This window comes from Calliphora vicina, chromosome 5 (assembly GCF_958450345.1).
Source record: "Calliphora vicina chromosome 5, idCalVici1.1, whole genome shotgun sequence".
In the NCBI taxonomy this organism is placed as follows: Eukaryota; Metazoa; Arthropoda; class Insecta; order Diptera; family Calliphoridae; genus Calliphora; species Calliphora vicina.
In genome coordinates, this window is record NC_088784.1 from 38,415,626 (window position 1) to 38,429,760 (window position 14,135).

General features: G+C 29.6%; 1 protein-coding gene across 1 annotated transcript in view; it reads right to left on the bottom strand.

The window, feature by feature from the left end:
• The window catches only part of Mmp2 (Matrix metalloproteinase 2), a 759,503-nt gene that overhangs the window by 617,543 nt on the left and 127,825 nt on the right, over nucleotides 1–14,135 (bottom strand). Inside the window, exons 2-3 of the mRNA XM_065512268.1 lie at nucleotides 5,753–5,854; nucleotides 4,583–4,770 (exon numbers count right to left, since the gene is read on the bottom strand). Of these exons, the coding sequence (XP_065368340.1) occupies nucleotides 4,583–4,770; nucleotides 5,753–5,854 (290 nt within the window). The remainder of the gene's footprint in view (nucleotides 1–4,582; nucleotides 4,771–5,752; nucleotides 5,855–14,135) is intronic.

Sequence of the window (14,135 nt, forward strand, 5' to 3'; positions counted from 1 at the left end):
GTGATGAAAATTAATTCAGATTTTCATAAAATTGTGCAATAAAAATTACAATTAACACGTTACGCTCCGTTTGACATTTGAATTAATTGAAAATATTGTAAACATACAAAACAAGCAGGAGGATTGAATTGAAGTAAGGAGTGACTGAGTACTGAATGTACGAGATGGAAAGACGAACGAGAATGGATAACAAGGATGACAGGATGTATTTGGTGTTGTGTGAGTGAGTGCATTAAACGGTATGTTGTTTTACTTTTGAATATTTCAGTAATATACCCTATACATGGTTAGTCTGGTTAAAGACTGCAATCATTAACCATATTCAGTTCAAAATTATTATCAGGTTACAGGCACGAGACACAGGTTGTGATAAAGACGTAATTTTCATGTTGACTTATGTTCGACATATTTATTGATTATTCATGTACCCTCAATGAAAGGAAAGTGACGCGGATCTAGTCAAGCGTTTGTTTTGTCAGGGATTGGGATCGATTCTGCACCATTTCCTATTGTATTTCAGAAGTTTCTAATTGTATTTCAGAAAATTCCAAAAGCAATTTCTGAAATACAATTAAAAATTCCTGAAAAACAATTGGAAAATTCTGAATTACATTTAGAAACTTTTTAATTACAAATTAAAAAGTTGAAATACAAATGGAAATTTATGAAATGCAATTGGAAAATTCTGAAATACAATTAGAAACTTCTGGAATACAATAGGAACGACACAAGGTATTATCCCAACATGAAGAAATTGACAGCATTTGTATGCTAAGAATATTTAAATTTGTTTTCGTGCTGTCTCTGCGGAATTGCCACAGCATAGTTGTTATAGCGTTTACCTAAGTTGTTATCAACCAACCTTCAGTTTACTTTGATTTCAAAATTTTTATATATTTATTTGAGGGAGGAATAACTTTAATTTATAGTGCAGTTGTTAAGAAACACAAAGCAAACAGAGAAAAAAAACTGCATCACAAGAAAATCATTAAAAATTTCTAGACGAAAAGATTTTTCTATCATTAATATACCGTGACTCCTGTGCATCAGAAATGCAATTTGGCTTTTTATGATATTTTTTAATTAATATTTAAATTTACATGTTTTAATCAAGCAAAAATAAAATGTAAAACAAATTACATATAATTTAATTGTTTGTTAAAATTTAACAAAAATGAATATGCTTATTTTTTTGAATATAAATAAAATTCCATATTTAATGAAATATTGCACAGTGGGGCACAATCGAAATAATTTGGTAATAAATCTGCACATTTTACAACAGATTTTTTCATGAAACAATTGTCATTCATTTAGTTTTTATACCCTATGCCACCATAGTGGGGAGGGTATAATGCTTTTGTGCAGATGTTTGTAACTGCCAAAATTATTAGTCGAACACCCACCTTAAAGTATGCGGATCGACTTAGAATCAGTTTCTGGCAGGCTTGGGGGATGCCAATTACTTTTTCCATTAAATTACTTTAGGTGTAATTGCAATTGATAATTTCAAATTACAATTACATGTAATTGAAGAGTTATGATTACAATTACATGTAATTTTAATTTGAAAAATTCGATTACATAATTGTAATTGAAAAATGGGAATTACAATTACAAGTAATTGTAATTGTAATTAATAGAAAAAGCATATGTAATTTAATAAAAAGTAATTTAATTACTTTAAAATAAATTACATTTCTAAATATTAAACCCGTTTATTGGTTTTTTCATCTTTGTAAACTCGAAAAACTTTGATACTATTTTTAAAAATATTATTTCGTCAAAGATATAAAATAATTGCATAAAGAATTCAAAAATGTAAAATTTCCGAGGATTTAGTACTCAATTCTTAAGGACCAATTACAATTACATGTAATTGTGTAGAGTATTATATGGTCGGGCTTGACCGACCATACTTTTTTACTTGTTTTTTACAGACTTGTGTCGTATCGTCATCCTATTTTTGTTCAGAATTGTTTTACAATATGTCCGTCCAGATTCTGTTATATCACACCTCTGGATTTTTTTCTTTGGGATTATGCGATGTCAAAAGTCTTCGTCTATAAGCCAGCTATGACTCAAGATTTGGAAGCCGACATTACTCGAGTAATTCTCGAGATACAGGTAGCAATGCAGGAATTAATGGAATCAGAATGGACCACCTACAGCGTAGTCGCGGTAAACATTATATTATATTTTGTTTTATTTTTTAAAACAAACGCAAACTGCGAAGCTTTTTGCTTGTCTGCATATGCACCCAGTGTCTCTGTCAGGAATCTAACCCACAACCCTCAGATTGATAGCCCATCACAATATCGTCTAGTCTATCGGGGTACCCTAACAGTAAATGTCAGAGATTTTTCTTTCGGGTCATAATAAAGATTCTGACATCCAATAACGTTTTAAGTGTTTTTTTATGAAATGAATCATCCTTAAGGGATATTTCTTAAATAGAGAACTTCTGAAATTTAGTAATAGGGCTTCTCCATTTTGTTTTTCAGGCCGAAATTTTTAATTTAAAAATACCAAAATAGGGATTATATAAGGGAATGTAGGAAAAACGACGTTGCGAAATCGACAACGGTTGGTGTCATTTTGACATCATATGGAGTCACTTTTTTCGAAATTGTAAACAAACGGGTATTTATCGACAACACAGTATTGTCGTCAACTCATCTCACTGTGAATAACAAGCCAATTACTTTGCATTAGGAACGTAATGATAACACTGCGCTAGTTGAAAAAACTGCCAAGCGGGGCAGTGGATTAAACTAATTCGGGTACGCTGAATTCAGTGGTGCCAATCGTATTTTCGAGATATGCCGTTTTTTCGAAAATGTAGGAGGTTGCACAATATACATATATTCGCGTAATTCACAAACGGTTTAGCTTATTGAATAAAGTAAAAAAACGAAACTCCACAATAGAATTACGTTTAAGTAAGTCCAAAACTTTTTTTAATCTGCGCAGTTGTTTTAGAAATATAAATTTTTTTGGCAAACAAAAATAATTTTTTAGGAAAATTTAGATATTTTTGTTTTTTGAAACAAAAATGCAGCCAAAAAAATTATATTTCTAAACCGATTGCAAAGATTAAAAACATGTTAATATTTACTTAAAACTAATTTTATTGCGGCTAAAATGCGAGCTAACCTGTGCTATTGGAAGAAGAGAAAAGGAAGAAATTTCCGATTCCAAATCAGAAATTAGTGGACTCAAATCGACAACGGACGGTGTCAAATCGACTTCGGTACGGTGTTAAACTGACAACTAATAAGATCAATGAAGAGATAGCTGATTAAAATGACTATATGGAAGTACAATAGTTCCAGGAAACAATATATATTAAAGAAAGAGAAAGGGATGAGATTACACAATTCCAAATCAGAAACGAGTGGACAACAGTACGGTGTTAAATTGACAACGGATGGTGGTAAATCGACAATGGTATGGTGACAAAATGACAACGAATGGTGCCAAATGTGCAACGGTATGGTGTCAAATCGTACACAGATATGTTCATTTTATCGTTGGGTCCAACTGTTTTCGGTACTATGATGTATTTAAAATCAACTGTATAATAATTTTGATATTTTTTGTTTTTTTGGAAATTGGCGGATTTGTTTTTCCTATATCGGATATTTTTTTTCAAATTTACATTTCTTATCAAAAGCCCTTCTAATATAAAAAAAATGTAAATGTGTTAACGACAAACGTTTTATTCAATATGCAATAATTTTTAACCCTTTCGGGACAGAGTTTTATTTTGAGAACCAAAATATATATGGTAGAAATTCTTTCATATTTTAAAAGATGTGGAAAAAATATTATGTTCTGCATACTCAGAAATCCTGAAATCGTCTTTTTATCCTGGGACATATAATTTTTCGTAGGACATATAATCCAAATCAGCGTTCCTGATGGGTGATTCAAAATTAAAAAATTTATAAAACATCAGAATATTATTAAATTTAGATGAAATTACACATTTATTTGCTTATTTATATCATTTTATAAATGTAATTAGGGATTTAATTTGTGGAAGACCAATGCTCTACTGGCATACTGGTCTAATAAAATAAAAGTGGAGATAATCGGGAAATATTTGGATCAAAAGACAGTAGCAAGTTTGGTAAAAATGTTGAAAATTTAATTTTCAAAAAAGAATATCTCCTAAGCTATAAGAGATAATTGATAGATACGATGGTTGGAAATGTCATTTATTCAGATAAATGTGTTGGTTCAACAAACTACTATATACTATTCCTGCCTTTTACTAAATATCCCGACAGATGATTTGCGAATCCGTTAGCAAACCGTTAGAGCTTAGAAGAGAACGTCTTTCAATACTGAAAATTATCGATATTCAATGCCACATCGCATGTTTCACTTGTTGCCTCCCTATTAAACAGGTTAATAACCTGTTGTGGATATCTCTGAAAGAAAAGCCTCTAAAAGAATATTGAATTTCAAAAACTTTTAATTCTAATAATTGAGAAATATTTTAAGTTAATAGGCTACATTATTTCTTTCTTTATAATCGTAACTAATATTTTATAGAATTAATACATCAACTTACCTCCATGTTAAATCAGTTTTGTCCCATTTGGGCCCCTGTAGTACGTATCGTTTCATACGACCATGATGTAGGTTGTCGGGTGAAAATGATAACGAATGATTATTATCGCCGACACCACAGCGTGGTCGCTTAATAAGTTTTTTCGTTTCACTATCCATTTCGCCGGTCACTGGAATATTGCCAAAACTCTGCAAAAGATTAAAACCGCATAAAATAATACTTTACATACAATTTGTATTTCTTTTTTTCTTTGGACGACGAAATGAGTATGAGAGAATTTAAATACAGTAAAACTCGGTTATAATGAACTGCAAAAAATAAAACTAATAAATTCCAACATATAACTAAACTATAATAAAGAATTTGCCCAATATAGAGTTTTGGTTTGTCAGTACTTTTTAAGTGCATCCCAGAGTTTTTAAGAAAGTATAGTCGGTCAAGCCAGACCATACGATACCCTACATTAATCTAATTATGGACCAATCGCCATAAAATTAGCTGGCATGACTTCTGTATACATGAAACCTATTTGTGTTGAATTTTATTTGAATAACAACATTTTTAAGAAATCTACTCATTAAATGGATTTTCGGAAGTGGCCATTATATGGGAGCTATGGCTAATTATGAACCGGCCGTTTGTATATATGTATATAAACTATTTGTATTGAATTTTATTGGAATACCAACATTTTTAAGAGATATATGCCGGTTAAAGTGATTTTCGCAAGTGGTTACCAATCATCGGAATTGTGGACCAATCATCACAAAATTTGATGATTGGTCCATCTTTTCAGATAGAGCAATCGTATGGGGGCTATGAGATATAATGGACCGATTCTGACCAAATTCAATAGGCTTTCGACCTGTAGTTTGATTACAAGGTTTACATGGACGGACAGACGGACGGACGGACATCGCTTAATCGACTCAGAAAGTGATCCTGATCAGATTAGTATACTTTAAGGTGGGTGTTGGGACAATATTTAACACAATATACTCTCCCCACTATGGTGGTCTAGGGTATAATAAGAAAATGTATTTAGATGTTTATTGTATGAAAATAACCAACAAAATGTCGAGCCTTTAAAATTACTTCGTTTGAATCGAGTTCATTATAATCAAGTTTTACTGTATGTTTCTTATTTGCATTAAAAACATTGTTGCTTACCTGAAGATTTCGTATGGCCTCCTTAAATTGTTCCTCTGTTCTTAGTGCGCCTGTTTCGATGTCTGATTTTGGTAGATAATCAAACTCCATCAAGTAATTGTACTGCAAGTAGAAAAGAAGTAGCAAAAGTTTACAATATTAGTGGGTTTTCGTCTTTACTTTTTGGGTTATTTTAATAAAATATCAAACATTTTAGGTTATTAGCATTTTGTGAAGAACATTTGAATATGGGCATTAAGCCAAAATGAACAAGTATCTGAGGTAGTAGTGGTAGCTGGGAGGCAGGCGGGCAGCTACAGCAAAATGAAAAGACTAATGCATATTTATGGCATTGTTGCTGGCCATGTTTTTTTTTAAATATCGGGGGGACGAAACTGTTGTTTCAAAATGAAAAAAAACAACAACAACTTCTAAACAAACAATAGTTTAAATGTTTTTACGGAAAACTCTTAGCAACACCCTCATGTTGTTTAGGTTTTGCTGTAGTCGTTGCTGTTTGTGTATGCCAAATTATCCATGTACTAGGACGGACAACAAAATAACCATTTTCATTTTTATATCTACTAGAATCTGTTGCCAGCGATTTTTTTTTCATTTTATTCGCTTTCATATTTAAGTGTGTGTTGCAAGTAGTTTGCGGCCAATCTATAATGTATTTCCTTTTTGTTGTAGCTGTTGTAGTTTTAATACCTAAATCTATGACATGATTTCTAAAGTTAAGGAAGGCATTATTCCAACCACACAAACCCCATTACAAAAACACTGTTCTTCATCTGTTTCGTTTTGTTTGGTTTCGTTACAGATTATGCATTTAAATGTATTTTACATTTTCATATTTACTTATCCCGATTACCCACACATACACATACAAACACTTGCATATATACATTAAATATCCCTGTATGTATTTTAATGTTTTTTTTTTGGTATTTGAACGTTTATGGAGAATTTGGTAAGATAACAATACTTTAAAATAAAGAGGCAGATTAACAAAAGAATGAAACATTTTTTGGCAGCCACTTCAAAAGATACATTAGCTTAACAGAAGTTTTGTAGTTGGTTTTTATTATTAGTTGCATGACATACATTTTGGTTTTATATATATTTTTTTTTTTAAATTAAGCTATAAGAATTAACAAATAGGCTATTAAGGTTTTGTTATAATTTTCAAAATTATAATTATCTAAAAGATAACAAAACAAAGCACTTATGATATTTTATATTTTGAAGCCATAAATTATTCTATTTTGTGAATTTCTAAAATATTAAAGCATTTGACAAATGTAATACTTTTTTTGAAATCAATGTTACTGCACAATTTTCCGCAGAAACCCATATTGCTCAAAATAGAGATTAATTCAATGGTCGGCACTCACACCCAACAGTGAGCGAACATGATCTGTTATTAACAACATGAATTTCAATGGTATTTTTTAAGAATTATTAAATGAGAAACAACAAAATAGCTGATCGGTGTAATTTTTACAAAAAAGTGATAATTTTCTCAGGCTCGTATCTTGCAAACAGTTCGGAATTTTGATTTACACTTTGGGCCATAAACTATTGTATATGGGGGTTTTTGAGGTCGCTGGTTACTAATCCGTTATCAGAATTAGCAAATTCAAAATGGCCGACCTTATATGGCATCATTTCATACGAAAAAAATTAAATGAATTTGCTAATTGATTAAAAGTTTTTGTTTTGATATTATTAGGGTATATAATTGAAAATTTATTTAAAATTAACAAATTTACAATGGTGAAATACAATATGGCGATGTTAGAGTGCATTCAACAATACATGCAGAAGTATTTGTGTAGCTCTACCTTAGTTCATGTTTTCGAGAGTTTACTGTTTATTTATATATATAAATGTGGTGTTGTATTTTATGTTATTTCATGTACATTAAAGCGTAACACCTTACAAGCCGTAAACCCTCTAGTAAGTACTTTTGCAAGGCAGTTATCAAAAAAAAAATTATTGCCGAACGTAGGGCAACTTGCAAATACGTGCAGCTGAATTTTATTTTATTTGTTAAATAATACTTTGACTTATCACCTCCAGTAGCTTAGAGAGCAGGAAAAAACTGGAAAAAAATTTCACTCAATCACATCAATTTTGTTTAACAAATTAAAAATAAAAAAAGAGTCCTTACAATTTACATTACGATTTTTATTTTACGTATTATACTTACCGTCAGCTGTAGAATCCATTTTGTTTCGTTTGATTTGCTTGATTACAAAAACTTTGACACGTGTTTAACGGAAACTCCTACTAGTCGATCTTTCCTACGGTAGTGTGCCATTCGTGTGAAGGCCTCATTCAAACTGAAATTATGAAGGGCATTTGAGGCAAAGGACCTTACTATGATAATTTTTTATCTCCTAGAGCATTTCTTTAACCAACCCAGTGACAAAAAACCCCCAACTAAAAACTTGTTTTTTCGACTTTTGGCCGGACAAAGGTGCATTTGGCCGCACTGTGCGTAGTGGTGTTCGTATATGGTTATTTTTTTCGTGTTGTACTCTGTACTTGTACTCACCAGAGCTGTAAATGAATCATTCTTTTTTGATTTTAATTCATTATGAATTAGCTAAATTTTGAATTAATTCATTGAATTGAAAAAATGAATTGAATGAAATTTGAATCAATTCAAACGAATTAAGCAGAAATGAATTTCAATTCATTTCTAATTCAAATGAATTTGTAAAAATGTGTTGCAATTCATTTACAATTCATTTGAATTGAATTGATTTTGAATTAATTCAAATGAATTAGAAAAAATAATTAGCAATTCAAATGAATGACTCAAAAATGAGTTGCAATCAATCAAATTCAAGAGCAGATCTCTAGGGGGAATGAAAGATTTCTCCTACCAAAATGAAAATATCCAGTACAAAAATTGAAAAGCCTTGTCCTGTATACGCGCCTGATCAATGAAAACATGGCGTTTGGAGTTTATTTCTTCAAGAAGAACTGATTTTTATTTTGAAATACGCTGAACGACAAAACATATTTAATATTCAAGAAGCAATTAACAATTTTTGAAATTTTGTGACCCACGACCACTCAACGACAAACTTTTTGCTAATATTTATATTATATTTATTTCAAAAAAATAAAACTATCTTCCAAAAATAATCAAAAATCAGGAAAAATAACAATGTATGTAGTTCAAAACACAATTGAGTTTCATAAATAAGGCTAATTAGATTTAATTAGAATGCATCATTCATTCACCTTAAACAATAATAGCTTTTCAAAATTATCATCTGAAAGAGATCCAAGTTTAGGGATGTTTAGAATAGAGGCGTACGAAAATAATCTTTCAACGCCAGCTGACGATGGTAACGGCGCATTATATTTAAGGAAAGACTTTTTAACCATCGATTAATTATACTGCATACTTGATGACTTTGAAGAATCTGCTAAATATGCTGCGAATTTCGCGTCGGAGTTGGAAATGAATTGCTAATTTTTTTCTAATTCATTTGAATTAATTCAAAATAAATTCAATTCAAATGAATTGTAAATGAATTGAATTAATTCAAAATCAATTCAATTCATTTGAATTGGAAACGAATTGCAATTCATTTTTACCAAATTCATTTGAATTAATTCAAAATCAATTCAATTCATTTGAATTAGAAACGAATTGCAATTCATTTTTACCAAATTCATTTGAGTTGACTCAAATTTCATTCAATTCATTTTTTTGTGTGAATCATTCGCGAATTAATTCAAAAATGAGTGATTCATTTACAGCTCTGGTACTCACAACTGTTTAAAAAACAGGTTAGAGTACTATATTCGGCTATGACGAATCTTAAATGACATAACTACATATTTCAACTATTTCCAACTAGAATTTTAACAAATTATGTACTATATACTACATAATTGGTTAAGATTACCGATTTGCTCAACATTTTCATTAATCGAAACAAATGAAGAAAAAGAATATAAACAAGTAAGAAAGTATGGTCGGTCAAGCCCGATTATATAATACAACAAGTAAAAGAGACGCAAAATAACTTTTCCTTTAAAATTTCAAAAATTTATTTTTGTAAATGATTTTTGGAAGAGAGCATTGACTAATTATGGACCGATCGCCATGAAATTAGGTCGTGTTATTTATGTCTGTATGACAGTATTTTTGTTGAATTGTATACCAACATTTTTAAGAGATTTATGCCCGTTAAAATGATTTTCGGAAGCAGGCCTTATATGGAAGCAATTATGGGCCCATCATCATAAAGTTAGATATTTGTGTAGATACAACAAACATTTATGACGGATAAAGTCCAATTTCGGGAGGACTTTTATATGGGGCTGGCTAGGTGAAAGAATGGACCGATTTCAGCTAGTTTTAATATGCGTCTTCGATGAGCCGGAATAATTATATGTACCAAATTTTATCGAAATATCTTCAAAATTACGACCTTTACTTTGCACACAAACTTTGCATGAACAGCCAGCCAGAAGGACGGACATCGTTTAATCGACTAAGAAAGTGATTCTGAGTCGATAGGTATACTTTGAAGTGGGTGTTAGACTAATATTCTCTGATATTGATACTAAGGTTCTGCAAATGAGCAAAAGTATCTTCAAATGTCAATGTAGCGGCTCATTTAAATACTAATATATATATAATATAATAAGATATATTAGTATTTAACCCGATACTTCGAAATTTAAAGATATTTAATTTTGATCATTGCATTGCATAATAAAATCCTCAAAAATTCACATTCGTTTGGTTCTCACTTTATTCATGATCGCAGGCATGTATTGAAAGGTTTATTAATTTAAAAAAAATATACGGATTTATTATCGATTGTATAAGAATAGTTTTCCAATAAACTTTCAAGCTAACAAACCAAAGCTATACAATTTAAGCAAAATCAAAGCAGCAGTATTTTCAAAATAATTTTAAAAATAAAATAGCGGTATTCGTAATGTAGAGTACTTGGCCTAGTAAAAAAGCAGAAAAGCTATTTATTGACAAACATTTAAATTTCTAATGCATTTTATTTTTAGTTTTTTGATATTGTGCTCTTTTACTATATTACCAGACCAAGTACTATACATTGTGAATACCGCTAATGTTAAACAAAAATTCCACAGATGTTTAAATATAAATATTTTCTTTTATCAATAACTCATTATAACTTATTACCAAAAAAAATGCATGCATCTCTAAAATTTTACATTTTCAAAATTATTTTTAAGTGAAATTTCAAAAAATTAGAAAAATTGTTTTCAATTCAAATAAGTTCCAAATGAGGACACAAATTTTAATGGTATTTCTTAAAAATACATTTCTTGTCAGTTTGTTTAGGGTTGCTAATTTAAGTGTTTTATATATTTTATATCTATCTACATATATATATATATATATATATATATATATATATATATATATATATATATATATATATATATATATATATATAAAAATGAAATAGTCCATGTATGTAATGGCATCACGTGATAGCGGCTGGAGCGATTTGGTTGATTTTTTTTATTCGATTCAAAATTTTTAGGAGATGTTTGTAAAGAAATAAATTCAAAAATTCTGGGTAATACTCGGATTTTTTTTTTGATTCCAGTCAACTGTAATAAAAAAGGCCCCTAAAGTATGCAGTAAAAATTTAGATATTGAATTTGCAAATAAATAAGAACAGGCAGTATGTGGGTTGGTGAAACTTGAAGAACTAACATTAGTAAATGATACCGGGAGAAGACGGGCGGGTCAACTAGTTTTTAATAATTTTTAGTATTTTTAGTTATTAGTTCAGCAAATTTTTGTTCTTAATGCACACCTGAATCATAACCCTAAAAGTGAAATGTATTTGAACGTACAAATAAAGCTGAGTATTATCATATAAATGAAAACTACAAGAAACTACATATCCACTTATATGTAAATTAAAATTAAATTAAAACGTGTAAAACCATAATAAGTTTTCAATTAATTTTTTAATAAGTCTTTTTCACTCCACCATATGGGTTTTGTAGAGTAAACCTATTTTATTTATTTAATAATAGATTATCTGTATTAAAACCAACATCACATTAAAATAATTATCCTATAAATACAATACAATTTGTACGGACATTTGACTCGGCAACAATTTTACTAAAAGTGCTGCTGCCTTAAAATAATTGTAAAGAATTAACCAATAATAAAGTGTGTCTATGTGTATGAATGTATGGCAACAATAAAGTGTTTAATTAAACTCTGAACCAAAAATAAATAATAAGTAATCAATAATATTTTTACTATTTAACAGCAACAACAACAACAAAAAAACACAGAAACAACTGAAAAAAATAACAATGTGCAACATTTATTTACGAGTTTTTATTTTATTTTATCAATAATTTTAATTAAAATACAAATTTCGTATATCAATACAATTGGGAAATACTATGTACAAAATGGGTATTATTCAGTTTACACTATGAAAAGTGTTAAAAAAGAATCTGTGGGCATATGGTTTTTTTTTATTTTTTAATTTAGTTTTTTTTTTAAATATAGATAATTTAATACAATTCAAACACAGATTGAATAGAGTGTAACTATGTGAATGAATAAATATATGACATGAGTATTTAGATGTATGTTTCTATATATTTATATAGATGTAGTTATTTTTTTTTATTATTAAGTATAAATGAAAATGAATTGTAGAAATGGTAGCATTTGATATGACATGAAATCTCCAATCAATTTGTCATAGAAATATTATGCACAGCAAAAAAAGAAATGTATAACTTTCGTATATATTAAGGGGGCTCTATAAGAAATTAAAAAATTATAAACAAAAACATTTACAGTGTAATATGTAAAAAATATTGGATGAAGATTCTTTAAAAAATTCACAAATGTCGCATTCAAAATCTGATTAACTTATAGATTTAATATCTCGCTCCAAGTTATATTCAAAATATGTATCGTAATCAAGGGACTCCCTTTTAATCCCACACACACACACCCACACAAACACCTATGTAAGTAGCCCTATTAAAATAATACTCTTATGACATCAACATACTGACATAAGGACACTTACATACAACCTACGATTTACCTATGAAATCATAAATTTATTATCTAACTGGCAAATGAAGAGGAAAACTACATACTCACACAAACATGCATCTTTTTAAATATCCTTGCTTGTTTCTATGTGAAATTGGAACAAAAACAAACTCAAATAATACAACACATCTTAAGGTAGAAATGTTTAAGGACTTTAGTCCTTAAATATAAAGATGTATAACAAATTTACTATGAAATTTACATGCTTTGATTGGATGAATGTGTTTGAGCGTGCAAAGGGGATGTGCGTGTAAATGTATTATAACATTTACTAACATACAGACATAAATGTCAAAAGACCATTAGATAAAATGCATTTGTGATTTAAGAAATTTTGACAGGTACTTTGTGCCAACTGTCAAAATGAAATTTATACATACACTTACATACGAAAGTAAAAATACTTTTCCTGCAGCCCTTGGAACTAGTTCTCCGTTAATGAATATGTTTGACTTTTCTATTTTTCAGATTTTTTTTTTAAATTTATTATCAGACCCTCTAGGAATGCATACATTTAAATTAGAGACAATCAACCATCCTCGTATGTTCGGCAAAAACACGTCTCAGTAATTTTCTAAAAAAATTATAATTTTGTAACTTTAGAACTGCATAGCTTAAATACAACCACACACATCTATCAGAAAAATATTTGAAGAATAATTCTTATTTCATTCATACAAGTATTTTATCTCAAAATTTAAAGACATTTAATTTTATGTATGTATCTAGTGTGTGTAAGATGTTGGATGGAGGAATTTGTTAGTTCATTTTTAAATTAGCACACCTCTAGAGTAGCCATTTTTCAAGTAAACTTATGGGGAAATTTTTCAAAAATGTGAAATTTTAAGGATTTACTCTATGGATAAATTGCCGAATTAATTTGTTTGTACGCTCGCTCCATTGTATGGTGATCTATAAAGATGACATGATTAGACAAGTGTAACTGGAACACAAAGATCTACAGTTACCGAAGCAATGTATAGAATACTGGAAATGTCACTTAGAAAACTCAAAATATGATTACATTATGGGATGGGGATATGAGATCAGCACAAGTGAAGCTATGGGAAAATATAGACAGTTCAAGGAAATAATGTTTTCTGTGGAACGTTAATGATTGGACATAGCTCTAGAGTGAGAGGTTCATGTAGAATTTAGCATGAAAAAATATTTGTGGTGTGTGAAGCAGCCGAACACCATAGCCGATCTTGGTATATGGTGATCGGCGTGGCATATTTTTCATTCTAATTGAGATATTGACTTGGAATTTTTGTT